This window comes from Hesperophylax consimilis, chromosome 28 (genome assembly GCF_061612785.1).
Source record: "Hesperophylax consimilis isolate HC1 chromosome 28, BYU_Hcon_1.0, whole genome shotgun sequence".
In the NCBI taxonomy this organism is placed as follows: Eukaryota; Metazoa; Arthropoda; class Insecta; order Trichoptera; family Limnephilidae; genus Hesperophylax; species Hesperophylax consimilis.
Window position 1 is genome coordinate 18,241,904 of NC_142863.1, and position 20,935 is coordinate 18,262,838.

General features: G+C 35.4%; 1 protein-coding gene across 1 annotated transcript; it reads left to right on the plus strand.

The window, feature by feature from the left end:
• Positions 1–305: 305 nt before the first annotated feature.
• Positions 306–5,246, plus strand: Sys1 (Sys1 golgi trafficking protein). Its single transcript, XM_089648894.1, has 3 exons — positions 306–734; positions 3,174–3,295; positions 3,917–5,246. Exons 1-3 carry the CDS (start codon positions 564–566, stop codon positions 4,098–4,100), a joined length of 477 nt encoding a protein of 158 aa, XP_089505020.1. The 5' UTR covers positions 306–563; the 3' UTR covers positions 4,101–5,246.
• The last annotated feature ends 15,689 nt before the right edge of the window (positions 5,247–20,935 follow it).

A 20,935-nucleotide genomic window follows, 5' to 3' on the forward strand; every position in this document is an offset into this window, starting at 1 on the left:
CACTCGCCACTTACTTAGTACCTTTAGGTTCTAGTTAGTAAAGTATATAAGGGGGGATTTAGATTTCCCCCACATTATACATAAATACAATGGAGTGTTTGTGTTGGGCAGTGGAGTATTCTTTTTTTCTATGAAATGTGTGGACAGCAATAGATACTGTAATATTGTCAGGAAAAAAATAATAATACGGGTGCAGTACGGTGTACATCAGGATGAAAGAGGTTTTATAATAAATTCTTCGTGTGATGGCCCCTTTAGTTGCTCAAAAATTATCTTCTGGCAACTAATTTGAAACGTCAGATTCTGCTGTCATTTTTGTGCAATCTTGCGCCAATTTATTATTTGTGTTTTCCTTGCAAATCCTTTTTTATCTGACGCATTATTAACACATAATCGTGCAATTAAAGTGAACAATTCATTAAAAATTCAATTTCACATAAAAAATAGAAATGCGTACGTCATACGGTGCCGTACGAATAACACTCGATATTTTTGGTAAAGTTTTTTGACGAATTGTGTTGGAATTTACATGATTGTTGATCTGGTGCGATTCGATCGACACGATGAAGAAATTCACGGGGACTTTTCGATATTCCCAATGGGACCCATTGTTGTTGGTGTCGCAAATTGTGGCCATGCAGTGTGTTCTCTACGTTTCCTTGGGGCTACTGACGGCCATATTTCAGGATATATCCAAGTCTACGAGGACGCTGGATCACATGTTCAAATACCAAGTAAGGCTTCCTTATCAATCTGAACAACTCAATATTGAATATTAATTTGAAAACAGACATTCTAAAACTGAAATAATTGAGAGCCACGATAAGGAATTTGAGTAAAAATATTTAGACTTGTAAAAAATATATTATAACACCGATTCTGAATATACTTATATATTTCTATATTTTTACTCGGAGAATTAATAAATCGTTCTTGAAAAATGATTTAAAATCTGTACTGTGTATATGCTCCATGATTGGTCGAATGAAATCTGATGTCAAATGTACTCCGCGTTAAGTTTGTACCACGTAATAATTAAACATCTCTTTCTGTTACATGTGTACTTTAATAATAAGAGGGAGAGGTCGCTATACAGTTTTGAATTGTGTAATTAGGTTTGTTAATCTAAGTTTTTGAGATGATTTGTGTTTTTTTATTTTGATCGATTGTTTTAACTTGCATCGTACTATCTCCTGACATAAGAGAAAGTTTTGTTAAATTCAAAGCGGTCAAATTGAAGCTATTCGATAATATTGAAGGTCATAAAACCACATTCGGACAGAGAAATTATATTTATTTTGTGACGAAACTCCACAAAATCCTTCCCCCTGATATAAAGCGAATAGAAAATTTGTATTGTTACAAATCAAGAATGAAAATCTAGCTGAAAAAGAGATTAATGAAAAAACTCTGAAATAAAAACATTAAAAACGGCATAGAAAACTAATAAAACAGAAAGGAATAACTTTATTTTGCCTCAGCACAGGACACCCTAGTGAGGAGGACTAAGAAATACAATTTACTATACATATATTTAATATCATATTTTGTATGTACAATGTTTAAATAGTCACCATAATAAAAAATATATATAAATTTATATAATGCAACTCAAACAACTAGCGCGACCGCGACTAAAATCACCTACATGCCAATTTAACGTTTTTGTAAAAATGAGTAAGTTCAAACTCATTTCAAATTTATGTAAAACCAATGATTCAAATCTTTGCTGTGACTGCAGATATCAGATGAGGAAAGTGTCACATTTTTGCAAGGATTTCTTCAGCAACACTGTCGTAACTGGTGGACGCTACGGAACTATGATCAACGACTTCTTGCTGACACAAATTGGGTCTGGAAAACATGTCATTCCAGCGGCGCGGTACAACCTCACACACAGCTTAAGCGACAGTGGATATTCTGAATAAAGTATTTCCCCGCCGCTTAATCTCTAGTTTTGGAAATTTGTACTGGCCCACAAGATCGCCCCAGTTGACCGTTCCAGACATTTTTCTTTCTGGTTTGTTAAGTCACCGGTCTATGCGAACAAGCCAAAAATCTTGACGGTCTTATAGGAGGACATCCTACAAGAAGTGCAGAATTTATTTGCCAGATTGAGAAAGCCATTGAAAATGTTGTGAAACTCATCAACTTAGGCAGCAGTCACTCGACCGATATTATCTTTGCGACTATCTAAATCAGAGGTTCCCAAAGTGGTCTATATAGACCCCCAGGGGTCGATATCGGCATGCTGGGGGTCTATGTCAGCGAGAAAAAAGTTTAGGGGTCCACAAGATTCAAATGGGGGTACATACGAGCCGACCCCCATTTACCTCAAGTCAACATTTAGGATATTGTTATTGGGTTTATAAAAACAGTTTATTTTTAAACAAGTTCTGATGTGTAATTATTATTACGCGTGACAGTTTGATAACTGTTTTTATAAACCCAATAACAATATTATTGAATATATAAAAAATTAAAATGGAGTTCTACAAATTAAACTTGATAACAATAAATAAATCAACATTTAGGAGTTCCGTAAATGACACAATAGACCTAACACAAATATAATAGACTGAGAAATTACTTATTTGATATTTGCATTTTTATATTTCGTAAAGTTGTTAATTGAGGTATATAAATAGAGTCTACGTTCCTTTTCTCGTCAGAATTAATATATTCAAAACTACGTTTGAGGACATTTTGGCTATGAAAATGCAACGTTGAAGAATCGGATATCATGTGACAAGAAGAACTGACCGGAATAAGCACTGACAAAGAACTTAAGGGGCAGTTCTGTAGGGCTAGCTACAGGAAGAAATTCCCGTTGCTTATCCTGCTTCATTTTCATTTGGTGTTTTACCTCACAAGGGTGCCACTGTCTGCACAATGCAAATACAGAGCAACTATACCGCCACCCGGTTGTTGGGCAGTATTTTTAATAAAAAAAATAAATGATTATCACGTGGGAAGTTAATAGTTCAATATTCGGCAGGCAGGGGGTCAACGGAAAAAATGGTCTACGGGGCAAAAAAGTTTGATAAATATAATCAACAAGCAAAACCAATTCATTTTATTTACAGACACAGTGCCTTAGGAAATGGAGTGAGAACTTTTGCGCCACCTTGTATTATTGTCCGTGATATTAACGAAGGTGTCTTATGTTCCAGGCGATACATGTGCGGGACTTTGAGGGTCAGATAATGGTGACGGGGTTTGTGATGAACTCAGTGATTGGCAGCTTTGCCCTCAGCATGATCGTGCAGAGGACTAAACTATGTCTAGACTTTAGGTAAGATTTCTAAAATCACAATTATTTTGTTTGTACCACTGCATTTATAATGCACTAAATACCTTTGCTTAATGGCCGAGATGTATTTCTGGAAAATTAACTGAAAAGAAAAATATATACCATTCAGTTTAAGTTTTTAGGGTGACAAAATGTGCCCAAGACATCAACAGAAACGGTAAAACCCACTTGTAAGGTTTTACGCACAAACATTGTCTATTATGTTTCTTAAAACTCAAAATGATAAAAATAAATAATCCTGAGCTAAAGCTGTCCTTGTTCTACCGGTAGCGTTATTGATCCCTTCATCACCGGTGAATAGTTGGGTAACATGGCAAACGCGTGCCTAAACCTTTGAACACGATTGACATTTGTCGCATGATAACGGGTCGTTTCTACGATGAGTTGTCTGCCTCTGTGTTTCCCCATTCCTACAACATGTGTGTTCACTCGTTCCTCTCCTCAAAAATCACTTCTTCATGATATATGCCCTAAGGTTAATTATGTTACTGTGTGGAGTTAACGTTAAAAAAAAATGTATGTTTTTATAACAATTACACCAAAAAAACTTTCGTCTTGCGCTTTTATGTATTTGTCTAAAAGAAGTTTACGTTTTGGTTCCAGTTTTACATATCACTTCATTCACCTGATCACCTGCTGGCTCTACAGCGGCCTCTTCCCTTCCTCGCTGTCCTGGTGGACTCTGCAGGTGTGCTGCGCAGCCGTCACCTGCCTCTTCGGAGAGTTCATGTGCATGCGCCAAGAGATGAGGGACATCCCCCTCGGGGTGGGCAAGGTGGACGTGTAAATACCGCATCACGCTATTTACATGTACACTTGTCTGTGCTCTACTTGTGATTCAGAGACAATGGCCATGTTCATGAGCATTCCTTCCGGAGTAGGCAAAGTTGACGTGTAAATGCCATGTCATGTCATTTACACGTCCACTTATCTGCACTCTACGTGTGATTCAGAAACAGTGGTCACGCTGAAATGTTACGTAAACTGTGCTCTGATATGCACATTGTGATAAGTGCAAACATGTGTAATTTTGTGATAAGTAGTGTAAAATCTCACTAATAAGGCACTACGGTAATACCTCACATAGACCGGCTAATTTGGTTTCTCCAACAGGTTGACTAGTTGGCATGGGTTCAATTCCTCTGCTAGCCAAGTCCTCCATCATTGCACAAGCAATATTTTCCCACATTAACAATGGTAGTAGGAGTTTTTCAAATATTGTCAGGTGACTTGTAACCGGACTGTAGCGAAATCAGAACGATCGAAGCCGGAGTATGTGAGGTATTACAAATAAATTAGAAAATAAATATGTAACATGAAAATGTGATTTTATTTAAAATAATATGCATATTATAACGATAATGAATCTGTCAAGTGTATTGTATATAGCATCAAAACAAGCATCCCCAAAGATGTCATAAGTTAATATGTATAATGTATACAGTTCTGTCTTGGTAATCCGTCACTCCGACAACTTCTATAATCTGTTGTTATTTTTACTAGTTGAAAGCACAATATCAAACACCTCAATCAATTCACTATTCAAAGCCGGTATTCGTAAGTTAAATTCCTAGATTCTCTCTCTCTTTACTCTCTGTTTACTGATAGATTGGGTTATCTTACACTTATCCACTCAGGAACTATGTACCGCCGACTAGCTGACTATTTTATCAGGGTTCGTTGTTGTTGTTTTATTATATTTCGGTTAACCTTCTGTGCATTCTAGCAACTGTCCAATGTGTATTTGTTCATTTCGTTCTGCCATCTTTTGTTTGAATATTTAAAATGGAGTCTTCTCGCAAACTTAAACATAACACATTAACTTTAAACCAAAAATGGAAATTTTACATAAAATTTTTGCCGCTTGACCAATCGGAATCGATCTAAAACGTCACATGTAAGCTAAATGAATCTAGACATATGTCGAAACAGTTTTAACCGAGTCATTTTGTGAAAACGCGTTTAGTCTAGTTAAAACCAGTTTTAACTGTCATTCATTTTTTTTTTTTTTTTTTTTTTTTTTTTTTTTTTTTTTTTTTAATAATTTATTTTATTTATTTGCAAAAACAGTACAAAAACCAATACATTGCAAAAGCGGTAAACAAATTATTGAATAAAATTTTATACATAAGTATACAGTTAAAACATATGCAAAAGCGGTAAACAAAATATGGAAAAAAAATTATACATAAGTATACAGTTAAAACAAATACAATATTTCGCGCTTAAAGTCGTTGTAGGACATATGGAAAATATCCAAGTTAGCTGGAAGGGAGTTAATTAACCTAGTGAGTCTTCCCAGGGGCATCACCATTGGTAAGTTAGTTCTGGACCTGGGAAGAATTAAAAGCCTGTGTTGGCGGCCTCTCGTGAAATTATCCGGAACATAAAGTCCTATTTTTGACAGAATGTCTGGAATTGATACTAAACCATTCAGAAGCTTGTAAGCCATCATCAATAATGCGACGTCCCGTCTGGAACTAAGGCTGCAGATATTCAGCATTCCCGAGATAAATGCTGTTGGAAACAGCCATGGGTAAAAACCAAACTCTCTCATATAGAGGTATCGTAAAAATTTCTTTTGAATTTTCTCGACCATTAGTACATAGACAGTGTCCTCTGGCCCCCATACCTGAGATCCACTCTCGAGAATGCTACGCACTAAGCTAAAGTAAAGCAGCCTAATGACTGCAAGGTTTGTCAGTTCCTTTGAATTGTGTATGACAAAACCTAACATTCTTGTAGCTGATTTACAGATCTTTTCAATGTGAGCGTGAAATGTTAAGCGAGCGTCATACACAATTCCTAAGTCCTTATAAGTCACCGTATGCTTTAGTGATGTATCTTTCATTTTGTAATTAAAATATACGATCTTTTGTGACCTCGTAAAACACATAACTGAGCATTTTTGGAAGTTGAAACCGAGTTTGCTGTCAATACTCCAGTCAATAATTGCATTTATATCTTCCTGGAGCTTTTTACAGTCTTCTAATGATCTTATTCTTAAGAACAGTTTAATATCATCTGCAAAAAGTAAAAAACGGACGAATTTGATTTTTCCCCGAATATTATTTATAAAAATTAGAAACAATAAGGGTCCTAAATTGGAACCCTGCGGCACACCAGAGTTTGTAGGATACGCGTTAGAGTTAAAACCACCATAGGAAACGAATTGTTCCCTTTCTTTTAAATAGTTAGCAAAGAGTTTAATTAAGTTTTCGGAAAAACCAATTTCTTCAAGCCTACTTAAGAGCACTAAGTGATCAACCTTATCGAAAGCTTTCGCAAAGTCATGGTATGACGTGTCAACTTGCTCATTATTATCGAGCGCTCTCGCCACGTAATCAGTATATGCCATCAAGTTTGTAGTGGTTGAACGGCCACGTCGAAATCCGTGTTGTTGTTCGATCAAGAATGGTTCAACCTTGGCATATACATATTTATGAATAATTATTTCGAATAACTTGGCAGGTGCGGAAAGAATTGCTATAGGACGGTAATTGGTTGCCTGACACTTGTCACCATCTTTATTGACGAGTAAATGCTAGTTGCAACAAAGGTATCCGATATAATCTAGTTTTAACTCGTTAGAACGCGATCTAACTAAAAACGGGTTTTCACTGTAACATACATATTAAAATTTTAATTCATGAAGTTGCATAATCTCATACACAAATGGTCAAACAAACCAAAAAAAAAAAAAAAACGGGAAATGTATTATTTTTCCATTCATAGTTTCAAATTTCAGGCTGCTTTTTCAAAAGCAAATTTCCCAATTATAACATAATTGACCCAATTTAAAAAAAAAACGGCCGCATTGGTTCCAAAAATATTACATAATACGGAAGCCCATATTTTAAGGATTTATAAAAAAATATATTCATTATTTTAATTCATAAAAATTACCTACACTACATAACTCAAAGGCATATCGTCGCATTAATTCGTAGACTGCGTAACTCCAAATTTTTCGAAAATACGTTTTTAATGCCATCTGGTGTTAAAAATTAGTCCCGCATCGACTAGTAAAACTCGAAAATTAAAAAAAAAATTAACCTTTTAGATAAACACAAATTAGGAAACTGCGTAAAATCATGGTGCCATTTTTACTCGCGAATACTTCGAAACTCCTTAATTCAGTATTGGCCGGTGAGCCGTGCACGCTTGTTGATAAGTTGATTAATCAATTTTGAACATTTTATAACCTTAATTTTAATTGTGAAGTCACGAATAGTGTTTTGTATCTGTAGTCTAAACTGACGTCTTCTGCACCGTGTGACGCTCTGCCGTAGCTCTCTTGTTTTATGTGCCTCTGCGGTTGCGTTCACCGCTTTTACAGTGGTACCTGCTTATCACCACACGCCCTCCTGATGTCAACATCACTGCACGAATTGATTTAACTAACCCGGAGCCCTTCGCGTCCTACCTAATAGGTCGTTGTTCTGTGATTATCTTTTCTTCAAGGTCACCATCTCTTTGCAAATGGATCTCCTCCTGATGCATATCCGGATCCGGTTCTTCACTGTCCTCTTCAAACAAACCCAAAATATTGACGGTGGAACGTGCGGCAATTTCATCTCGTCTCTCCTCAGACACAGTCCGTTCTCTGTAAGGCATCTTCCGCGGGTCAAGCACATGTCTTGGTATGCCATCTACTTCGATGTTGTTGACTGAAGTAAGTCCTGTCACCCTTCCATGCACGATGTGCATCTCCCATCTACTGGCTTAACCGCAAGAAGATCGCCCACTTAGAACTCAGTCAATACTTCCTCTTCTATATTCACTTGCGCAGAAGGGTGTCTCCACGAGTAAGTGTGAACTATACTAGACAGCGCAACACCTTGATCATCCTGACTTTTTGCAGCCAAAGATTGTACCAAAACACTGCCTGCAGGGGATCGCTTCCACTTATGGTTGCAGTTCTCTTTATTGTTTGATGATGTCGTTCAACTATACCGTTTCCAGCTGGTCGGTATGCCGCGCAAAATCTTTGACGAACATTCCATCTCTTACACTTATCTGTAACACTGTAGGAACAAAATGCAGTACCATTGTCCATGAGAACTACTTTGGGCGGGCCTCTTTCCCGAAACACTTCTTCCAAATGTCTGATAATCGAAGCTGCATTATCTGACTCGATTTCCCGCCACACGGCAAATCTACTTGGACCGCAATCGATAAATGTGAGTAAACATTTCCTACCGAAATGAGTAACATCAACTGCCAAGTGACTCCAGGTTGTCACAACATTAAGATTACCCGCTTCATGGGATGATGGTGGAGGGTCAATTGTCCTGCATTGTACGCAGGAACGCACGCATCTATCGACGTCCTTTCTTCTCGCCTCGGGATTGACCAGCCGGGCAAGATGAAGCGTTCACTTTACTCCAAAGTGATGCTGAGCATGAAGAGTTTCTACGCTTAAAGCACATGTTTGCTCACCAGTTCCACTTTCAAGTCTCTCCCACCTATCTTCACACTCTGAGGAGTCTCTTTCACAACGTTTCCTGTCATGGCTACTCTTTGCCCGGGTCTTGCAAACCCTAGTAAGTACATCAGTTTTATTTCTACAGGACAACAAGGGTGATCGACAATGTCAGATCAAATTCTTCTACAATCTCCTTCATCAACCCCAAGCGTCACTTAACGAGCATCTCTGACACGACTACTCCCGGTCAGTGTAGATCTCGCCCAGCACAAAACCGTCGCCGAATCTGTAATGATCTCCAGAGTTTGAAGATTTCACTTGAGAGTCAGATTTAATCCCTTAAGGAAGGAAAAGTACCAGCATTTACAAGACTTAAAACAGACATTAGAAAAGGATTACCACTCCTTTTACGATAACCTTCCGCATCATTAAAATCATTAAAATGCATCTAAATAGACTGCCTCGACATATACATACATTGTTGTGTTTTATTTTGTGAATGTAAAATTCCTATCTCACAAATTTTCCGCTAGGTTGTTCATAAAACTGTTCGCAGAAAAGTATGTATCTTTTGTAAAATACGTATCTCCATTCTCGGTTTTTATGTAAACTTCCTAACTCCGATTTGAAATAGAAAGCCTTAACTTACAAAAGTTTAATGATTGAAAATAAATTTCGAAATATATTATATGTTCGAAACATAAATAAAAAGAATGAGCCGTCATTCATTTTTTTTCACTACGAGGTTTTTTGTGCCTCCTGTAAAATTTTACATTTGGTGGTTACGCATTCTACGAATTAATGCGACGATATGTGGTATTACCCAAATTTGGGTAGCTTCGCTCGAGTGAAATTACTATTATTTTAAATTTTTAATTTTCTACACAATTTCCTGAGGTGTCATTGGTGTATCGTTTTGTTTGTTATTATTGCAGAACAAATAAACTATTAATTTATAATATTAATGATATTTCATTGAAAATAAAATAATAATACATATGTACATACTTACTATCATTAAAGTTTGATTGTGATTCAATATTAATACAGAATCCTTATTGTTAACTTTATTTAAATTAATTGATGTAAGTTATATCAAAATGTTAACTTTGATTACAGATTTATCAATTGCAGATGAAATAGTAGAAAACATTTGCCTTTTTTCGCATTTTGTCTCAAAGAGATAATTAAAATGATAATAGTGAAATGTTTTGACTTGTAAAACAGGAAATGGATAGAGTGTCCATAACCTAACCTAACCTAACTGTTGTGACGTCCACGTACAACAGGATAACGACCAAATCAATGTAAAAGCGTTGCCAAACGTATCATTCAACCAAAGATTCAACTAACTAGATTGCATTTAGTTCGGGTAGAATCTTGCAACCATACATAGCTTAATAACTTGCAACATAAGATAGCAGCCAAAAAATATGCATTAAGAAAATGAAGATAATTTTGGTAGCTCTCAGTCAAAGTATGATACAGTTAAAAATGACATAAGTTGACATGGTCGAATTAGCTCAGCAGTCAGAGCATTTCCCCGGCAAGGAAGACGTCCTGGGTTCTGTCAGTTTTTCTGTCTTTTCTGTTTTACATCTTAGAGTCGTTAATTTTGAAATAAATGAATAAAAATTTAACCTTTACAATGCAATCTAACCCACCACGCACTCACACAATCGTATATGCAACATCCGTGTACAGAGATAGCTATCGATGTATCACATATGCAACAGGCTAAGGTACAAATCGTGTACCTTACCGTATCGCCATACATTTAAATGCAGCTTTACCACCCTAACATAAATACATTTTTCTATTGATTTCCATGCATTCATTTCTAATTTATATTTACTAAATTTCTTATAATAAACATCTCTGCCGACTGAATTAGGTAATAATTATTAATGACGTTCATGTTAAGCACTGAAGGGATAAACCACCGCCATCTTTTATTAATACAGACCGTGCTGTAGAAAATAAAATGACAGTTAAAGAGACCTGTTTTCGGACATTTGCACTGGGTTTAGCAGAGTTTGTTACTAATTCCTGCTATTAACCTATACTTACTCTACTACTATATATATACTAACCCGGTGCAAAAGTCCGAAAACGGATCTCTTGAACTGTCAGTTCATTTTTTACAGCACGGCCTGTATTAACCTTTCCTTATCTGTGGTGTGTATTTACTACACATTGCTTCTAATAACTTTAATAACTCTATAAATATAATGAATTCTGGGTTCAGATTTTAGGTATTCCTCCGTTATACATTTATGCACTGAATTAAAAAATAAAATTTTACATAGTTTTCAAATTCAATTAAAAATCAGATTTTTGTTAAAAATCGGAAACAAATACACCAATACAATCAACCGTGTGACACTGCTACACGAAGAGTGTGCGAGGAAATGACACGCTATTGATGTCCCGCTTTAGTTCGCTATGCGGGAACATGAGAAATCCACACGTCCGCAGTTGTATTTTGATTTAGACCATCGATACCTACGACCAAAATAAGTTGTGTGTGTGCCAGCCGCCAGCCAGTCGGTCGCGGACCGTCTTTAGTTGTGGGCCCCTCGCACGTTTTTTTAGCATCTGCCGATGGTTTTTTCATGCTTTCAGCAATTAAATTACAATTATTATTTCTTTTGATATAAAATATAATAAACATAAGCGATTAGCTATGAATATTCACATATTTCCGATATTAAATCGCTTATTTTGAGATGTGTATTGACTACACAGCACCGGAATGCGTGGATTTTTTTAGCACAGTAAGGGAAAGGTTAATAAAGATGGCAGTGGATACGTTTTCTATAATTTCCGTTTCCTATTGATTATGTTTGTATTAATTATTGTGTAAATAATAACATTTTGTTTGTTTTTATTAAAGTAAAAATTTAAACAGAATGGTCTTTGATTCAATGATCATCCAATGTGACGACAGTTTGAAATACCTCAACCTTAATCATATTAAATGCTTATTGCATTTAGAGATTATTGAAATAAACTACATATTTATAATTAATAAAGAAATTAAAATATTATTTTATTCTCAGGTTATGTTGTTCAGACCCAGATAAAACTGCAAATTATCTGTCATATTATGTAGGTATATTTTAAAAGAGCCCCCCTGGCAGTACAAATTAAACAGCGTCGGACTGGCCATATAGTTAGGGTGGCCTTTGCCACGGCCAGAGATGTGCTTTATTTTAAATAAATCCATTTCAAATGGAAATGCAAAATGGGTATTTTCCATTTTGCATTTTAAATGCTTTTCTCTATGCATTTTCCATTTTAAATACTTTTTTGCAACATTCTTCCTACTATCTCCATTCATCTTTTTTCATAAGCCCCAAATATCAGTCGGTCCTCAACCTCGCTATGAGAGATAATTTACATTTGTCAAGTTGCTCCCTGGTAGGAGCCCTGGTAATTGAGTGATACCATTACAACACATACTGATTCAAATACTGAACATGTGGCCATGACGCTGTAATATTAAATGTTAGATAGCAGTTTCTATGTTTTTACGTTGGCAACATGTCCCGCGCAAATTTTTTGTGGTTTCATAATCTGTATTCGTGGTGTTTTTGGATTTACCATCATGTAATATGTTTGTTCTACATTGATTTCCATTATTAAATGACAAAATTGTTTAAAAACTCTATAATTATTTTAATTGTTTGACCTGAGAAACCATTTTGCATTTTCAATGCATTTTGAAAATAGGTATTTTGCATTTGAAATGCTTTTTTAAAAACCATTTTGCATTTTCAAATGGAAAAGTTTTGACCCATTTCCATTTTGCATTTCAAATGGTTTTGGGTACCCATTTTGCACATCTCTGGCCACGGCCAGTACTCAAACTTACTAACCTACATGAAAAATAGTGCATATAGCATACAAACGAATAGCTTAAAAAAGAATTGTTCAGCTGATCAGAAACAGATCTAAACAAAAAGTTGACCTGCAGTGTACCGGGTACAACGCCGGCGTTGCTCTGGGTTATGAATGGTTTGGAGTAAAGTTTTGAGGTTATGAATTCTACTATACCTGAAAACTGGGGCCATTTTTAATGTAGAAATAATATTATTTTTTTCACTTGATCATTCAACATCTTCCTCAGTTACCTTCCACCATTCGCTACTGTATACCACATTTTTACTATTAAAAAAACTACATTATTACGACATTTATTCGGCTCCGTGCCTCATTCCAGTGCAGAGATAATGCGTTAAGTCTTCCTTGTTCATTAAAAACCACTATCTAAACACTTCTGAAACTAATAAAAATAAACTTTGAAATTTTCAACGAAATCTGTCCAGTAGTTTTTGAGTCTATAGGTGACAAAGTAACATAATTTTTGCATATATATAGATTTCGGTTCAAAGCAATCATTCTACTATTTGAGTAGTTGATTCCGTTGCGCATAATTGTGTTCAAATTTTACCTCGGGCAAATCCAGAGAATCGAATACATTATCAGGTAAAAACCACTATGCTGCGTGACAGGTGAGAAAACTTAAAAAAAAAGTCTGCTCTGGATCGGGAATTGCTCGTTCCCCGTTGTTTATTTTTCTTTAATCTCTGCCTGTGGCCTTTGTGCTTGTGCGTTTATTTAGCATCTAGTCTTAAGTCAGTTCATTCATTTTATTTATAAAGTGATGTGTTGGCGTCGATTGATTACATGATTATTATTATCATCTGGTTTGTTGGTCCTCTTCATCTGCCCTGATACTATGGCGGGCAGCGGATACTTAAAGTCATAATGCCACTCGAGCCCCCTATGCACCAGCCTGACTCTGGACCCAATCCAAAAACAAGCAATATGTAGCTAATGTATAATACGTGTCCAGAATTATGCCAGCATTTTCAATAAAATTCATATTTACGTAATTGAAAGAACACTCTGACTGCGAAATCTTTAGATACCGTTTCGTCGACACATAAAAGATATTTAATTCAATTAACTCTATCAAATAATATGTAATTAGTAAAGAGAATTACGTGCTGACGTAATAACAGATCACGAAACACCTCTATCTCTTCACCCGAAGCCACCAGACGAGGAAATGACCGCCGCCAAAGAACCGCCTCACAAACACTGAACTTTGCTCTCCCACCATTATTCACCGGATGGAATTTGGATTCTCAATAGCCGAAACCTACAGCCAATCACAGCAAAGAAGCATAACTAGCATTGAACTGACCTAGTTAGAAGTATTGCCCCACAAAGTTGCATCCTTCTTGGCCGGCCAATAGCCGAAAGGAAAAATACCTAACTAATTCACTCATTCACCCATGAAAGGGGAGGTTCCCGTCAGTAAAGACCGGACTCGAGTTTGCCCTATAAATATAGAGCCAGTTTCAATGTCAAGTCAGTTCAACAACCACCTCTGAAGAAGAAACAATTCGTCTGAAAAACCAAAACCATCTCCAACTAACATTTTCAAGTGTTTTATTCAGTTTAAAATCAGTTCCTTTCCCAGTTTAAAATCAGTTTTACCTAGTAGTAGATTCATGTGTCAAAACAGATTTAGAAATCAATTCCTCTCTGTACTTTGACGTAGCTTCACTCCATTTTTTGCTACGCTCCCCGAGGCTGATTATGTGACAAATTGTGTCCGTGGGTCCCCTATTGTATATACAGTATCTGTACAGACTTGTCTGTCTGTCTTGTACATTTTGGTCCTTCGAGCCGGATCTACACACACGCCTTCAGTCTCACCCAGTGGAGATGCGCTTCACAGCGTCCGCAAGGCCTCAACATCACCCGAGACCAGCCTGAATATGCCTGCGCCGCTTCATCAGACCCCAGACTTATCCGCCTCGGCCCCCACTGAAACTCCAACCAACACATCTTGCCATACCCGGGACCAGCCTGTCGCCGACCCCGGCCAACACTTCAATCCTGCCACCACTGGTCCAGAGCTCCATCAGCAGTCTGAGATTATTTCCAATAAACCAATGAAATCAAAAATAAAACAATTTTATATTTGCGTTATATTTTATTAATGAAATTAAATAATTTTCACAATTGTTTTACCAAAAAAAATTAAGAGAGAGAGATGTTTAATAAATATTACAAAGAAAAACATTTTTGACGAGAATAATAAAAATATAATTACATATTTAAAAATATTTACTAACCCATGAGCTCCTAAACCTCATTCCTAAATAAATTTGAAAATTATAATTGTGCTAAGAATATTTTTTATAACCAGTTCCAATGGTTCATTATAAATAAACAAACATAATAAATAATGATAATCAATCGCATGTAAAATTCTCAATAATAATAACATATTTACTATTGATGGCTTAAAGTAAAATATTGTATCTCGAAAACCGCTATTTTGAACAGAAACAAAGTTAAAAATATGAATTCAATTTGTTGAAATATATAAATATCTTTGGAATGGCGCGAGTTAGAGATGTCATATTTTAACACTTATGTACAAATTTGTAATTTCTAGCGATACAGTAATGTCTAGTTCGCCAACTGTCGTGATACAGTGTGTCGGCTTTAAGGCATCGATATATCTTTTGAATCTGTACGAATGGGACGGTCGAGGAAGACAGAGCATGATTGGGCCATGTCAAGGTTCAGAATAACAGAAGAGTATGTGTGAGACTAGAATGTGAATGAAGGACAAAGTTTTGTGGTTGTCTGTCCTCTCTGCCTTCGCAAAATGGTCCAATGGTTAGTTAAATAGTTGGAATACACCAGGAATCAGAGTCTAGTTAATAGCTTCTGTTTCCGAGTCTCTGAAAGTTGACATCTTGAGCAACAAATATCAAATGCAAAAAACGAATACCAAAGGTTTACAAGCCTTTAGAAAAGATAAAATTTTTACTAACAGAGTTATGGCAGAAATTAGGAAGAGAATTTTACAGGAAAAAGTATATAGGTGCTGGATATTATAATCATTGGTTATTACAATCAGATACTTTTACAGAATCAACAATGATAAAATATACATAATATGAATTCAGAGGTTGCGGGTTCAAATCATGGAATACTTTATTAAATTTAATTGTATTTATATATTATGTGTGTATATTTATTTATTCACTATTAATATTTTTATGGTATATTTGCAGCATGTTGCAGAGTTCCTCAATACTGTCTTGGAAAAAGACAACCATTCGGAATCGAACCATTGCTTGAAATTACTTCATCATTCCATCTCCTTCCTTTCCCCTCCCTTCAGCCTCATAACTTATTCCAATCGGTGGTGCCATAGGCGTATTGGCTCCGACCAGTTGAAACTCTTGTGCGTTATTCACATATTTCTTTTAAAAGATGATAAAATACAATATACATCTGGGTATCCAGCACAGTCGATCGATACTGCAGATAATCGATGATCAATCAACAGTTCACAACATTAGCAATCTGCAGAGGTGCTCGGGTACGATAAATAAATCCTTCATCCATCGACCGTGCTAGATATCCAAGAAGAAGAAGATTAATAAATATCTGGTTACTAAACATTACTAGGAGAGATGAGGTCACCTCTGTGAACTTTTCAATTGTAGAGCCTTCAGGGAACCCCAGGGGAGTGGAGAGGAGAGATGATACCTGGGAAGACATACAGTAGAACCAGAAGATATAGCCTCATATCCAATGACAACCCTGGTGAACTTTATTAAAGGGACTGGGTTGTTGTTAAAGGAATGAGGTAAAATGGGAGAGAGCACAATGGACCTATGGCCTAAGTGCTCACGGGAACTACGTGTAAACCGTCTCCGCTCTATAAATAAATAAACATTACTAGATCCATTTTAAACAATGTTTTGATTCCGAATTTATTCAGGAAAAAGTTTTAAAATTTACTTATCGCAGTATGAAAATTTATACTATATTTAAGATGCTAAAATTAAAACTGCTTATTAGAATCAAAACAGACAATGTGATCACAATATCCAGCTCCTACTGTTATAAAACATAATATTATACACATTCAAAACATGGAAAATATTTTTAATTCGATTAGTAAATCACCTCTAATAAAATAACCAATTTATGGTGAGTTTATATTATAAAACATTGAGTAAACTTTGTTGTTAAAATATTATGTTTTAATATCACACACAAATATTTTAAATATGCTACAATAATTAACAATCTATATTAAATTAGCTAAAATACTTTGAAGTAATATAAATATAATTGGAAGATGAATTTTTTATTGCATAATAAGAAAAACAATTCAACAGCAGCTATTTTCTAGCTTTCTACTTATGATAAATATTTTAAAAAAAAATCATTAAATAAAAATATTCAAGGGCATATCATACAAAATAAAAATAAAATAATAAAAATATATTTTTTGTTAGTATTTTATTTTATTAGTACTGATTTGGAATAGAGTTCGGGCTTGATAAACTGACTGCCGAGAAAACCCGTCTGATGTTCGATAACTGTGAAATTTGTGCTCAATTCTCTAAATCTGTGCGAATGAAGAAGAAAAACTCTCCAATGGCGAGCTCTGGCGTTATAAATTTGCAGATTTTCTTTCTGATGTGAATTGCAGATTTATTGGTCGACACAACAAATTTGATCATTAAATGTCATTTACATCATGAGCTTAGGAGTTTTTAAAATATTCATTAAATGTAAAAAATAATCAGTTTTTCTATACATTTCAACAGTTCAATAAGAAAAGAAAATTCGAAAAAGGTAGTAATTTTTCAGAGTTTGTCAAAAAATTGAGCACATATTAAAATAGGTGACCGGGTATCTCATTGAAGTGGCAGTTCAACACACCTACAAAAAGTGATGAAACAAAAACTAGGTTAAATAGGTTACATAGGTAACTATTTAACCTAGTTTTTGTTTCATTACTTTAACTAGGTTACATAGGTAACTATTTAACCTAGTTTTTGTTTCATTACTTTTAATGACTCTATATCACTTTTTAAAGGTGTGTTTAACTGTTATTTTGATGAAATATCATGGAACCATTAACATAAATAATATATATTTCAAATAGCAAAACATCACAGCATTATTTGTATATGAAAAAATGATACCGTCGAAGAAGAAACAATACTTAAGCGACATACGGTCTGAAAACTTTTAATGAAATTCGATAGAAAAGTCGATTCTGTCGATGTCCGTATTCTTAGTTCGTAATGCTACCTAGATATCGCGCACAATACCAGACGACCGACATCGGTTATGATACGATATTCTGCTCCAATACTTCCGCCACAAAATAGTTTTGGAATGCTGCAGAAACTCCTTAAAAATTTTTTGTTTCTTCTGCACGATTAAATTTTTGGAGTTTAGGCAGTATTGTTTATTCGTCGACGATAAATTTAACAATAATAATTCATTGGTATGATAATTTTATAGTTTATTAATAATAAGATCTATGGCAAAGTGTAAATAATATGTAAAAATTCCATTCAATGCCACTGTTGTTAAAATATCATGTACTCCTCCTTAATGTGAAAATTGTTTTGACCACTGAAGAGATTAACCGATAGAAGTGTATTGTGGGCGTGTCCGTACGCCTAAAGTAAGCTCAATTTATCCTTACTCTTGCAAAAAAAAAAATCTTGAGTAAATAAACAATATCATCGGCTGTGTAAACTGGCCACATACCAATTTGAATGAAAACTGATTTTCAAGTAAGAATTTCGATATTTGACATTTTTCAATCATTTCATTAGAAGTAAGCGAAAATTGAGCTTACTTCCGGCGCATGGACATGACCACAACACACGTCTATTGGTTTATCTCTTCAGTACACTAAGTAAACTTCAGTACACTTAGTAAACTCCAATACAAGTAAATTTCAATACTTGAATAAACTTCAGTACGCTTAAGTAAACTTCAGTATGCTTAAGTAAACTTCAGTATGCTTAAGTAAACTTCAGTACGCTTAAGTAAACTTCAGTATGCTTAAGTAAACTTCAGTACGCTAAAGTAAACTTTAGTACGCTTAAGTAACTTCTGTACGCTTAAGTAAACTTCAAGTAAGGTACAAAACAATGTTCATAACACCGCTATCTATTCATTTGTCCTGTATGTTTGTTGGAACATAAGAATCAAACCCTTAATTTATTACAAAAAATACCACAATATGTAAAAATTATATGATTCAATACTGTTATACATAAATCTCATAGTTTTGTTCATAAGCACAATAATTAGACGGATATTATAGACATTAATATTATATTTATACGCGACAATAATGATTTTAAAAAAATGATACTTTGTAAGCAGAATGGAAATTTTATTAATCCAATAAGAACCATCTATTGGAATTGTCTCGTGGTAAGTAATAAATCTATATTTCTTAAATATAAACACTATGTCCCTATAAATATTATGTAAAGTGGTGTTTTTCAGTAATAGTGCCTAGGTTTTAATATTCCTAGATAGTTTAGGTGTGTTCGTCATAAGTGCAATGTATAAAATTAGCCAAAATTTCTTCAGACTTCCAAATAGTGCAGTCAAACAATAGCAATAAGTAGTTTAAAATCGTGTGTGCTTAGGTCAATGTATAAATTATTTATTGTTTTCATTGAAAAAGTCACTACGAATCCATTTCCATAAGCTGTGAAATATCTAAAATGAAAACATAAAAAAAAAAAATATATATATACAGGGTGTATCGGCACTAACCCGACAAACTATTCCTTAGCACATTTGGAGTAAAAAATGTTATGGGCACTTTGCTGTCCGGTAACATTTTTTTTTCAATTAAAAACAAAAAAATTAAAAATTTCCACACTACATCACTGTCATTGGCATTGCTTTTCGTGTTCAACAGCTGTTATAAGCAAGTATGTCGAAAAGCGTCTTTGCTCTTTCGCACACACTAAATAATAATAGTTAAAAATGAGACGAATGGTGCCGTGCCATTTTGTTGTGATTGTAAAAATGCGCCAATATAGGTACACACGTGCATTATTCAACAGAATTCGAATAAAATATTGCCAGACGGGTTTTCAAACTATGACAAAGGATAAAACATTGGTTACATGTGGTGGAAATATGAATAGTAATAGTGTAGTAGTAGTGTGTACGAAAGAGCGAAGACACTTTTTGACACACTTGCTAATAACAGCTGTTGAACACGAGAAACAATGCAAATGACAGTGACGGAGTGTGGATTTTTTATTTATTTTTTGTTTTTAATGGAAAAAAAATGTTACCGGACAGCAAAGTGCCCATAACATTTTTTACTCCAAATGTGCTAAGGAATAGCTGGTTAAAGTTTGTCGGGTTAGTGCCGATACACCCTGTATATATATCTTTTGATAAGCTGATAAGTAGTAAATTTCACTTTGGGAGGCGGGTTAGGGTACCGCCGCCCCAGGAACATTTACTGGATAACCAACACCACTGCTATAGGTCACCCCAAGTGGTTCACTAAGTTTGGTTTTCATCGGGTGAGGTGTGTTCAGGATGCGCCTGCCCACAAGCTGCGTGGTGTGCCAGATCGGGAGATGCCGGATTGGGGAGACCCTTTCACCTCTCCAAATGGTCTCTTGACCCATCGCCTTGCGCCGCAGCAGGAGGGATACATTCATAAGTCTGTCACTCCTGGACACACTGATACTTAGGGGGTATTTCACTATCTCTGATTATGTTCTGACTAAGCACTAATCCGCGGATTAGTCATTTTTTCGTTTTCACTATATCTGAATAACGCTAACGCTCGGGTTTAAGTTCGATTTGACTAATCAGTGCTCGAACCTCACGTTAGGCGCTATTCCTCGAATCAAAGATGGCGTCAAAACATTCCGAGTGCGCAGAAGTGAGTCGAATTTTGTTGCGAATTATTATGGATACCGAGGTTTTTGATTTACAGAAGCAGGTGAAAGGGCGGCGATGCGAAGGCCGCGAGTTTTAAGAGCTCGAATGAATTTGAATGCTTGTATGATCCATCCTGAATTATTTGATTGTGTTCAAAATAAGAAACAATGTATTAATTCGACACGAATCTATCTAAAATGACCTGATAATCAACATAAAATAACCAAAAAAATGCACACTTTGCGGTGTGCGGACTGTGGCGGGAAACTTGTCAATTGGCGTTAACGTTAGCATTCCATAGACATTGCGGCAAAACATGACAGCCGTTGTAGTAGATTGGGTAACTGCAAACATTTTGCGATGTTGCCAGACTATTTCGAGTGTTATCTATCCGGAAGCTCGGCAAC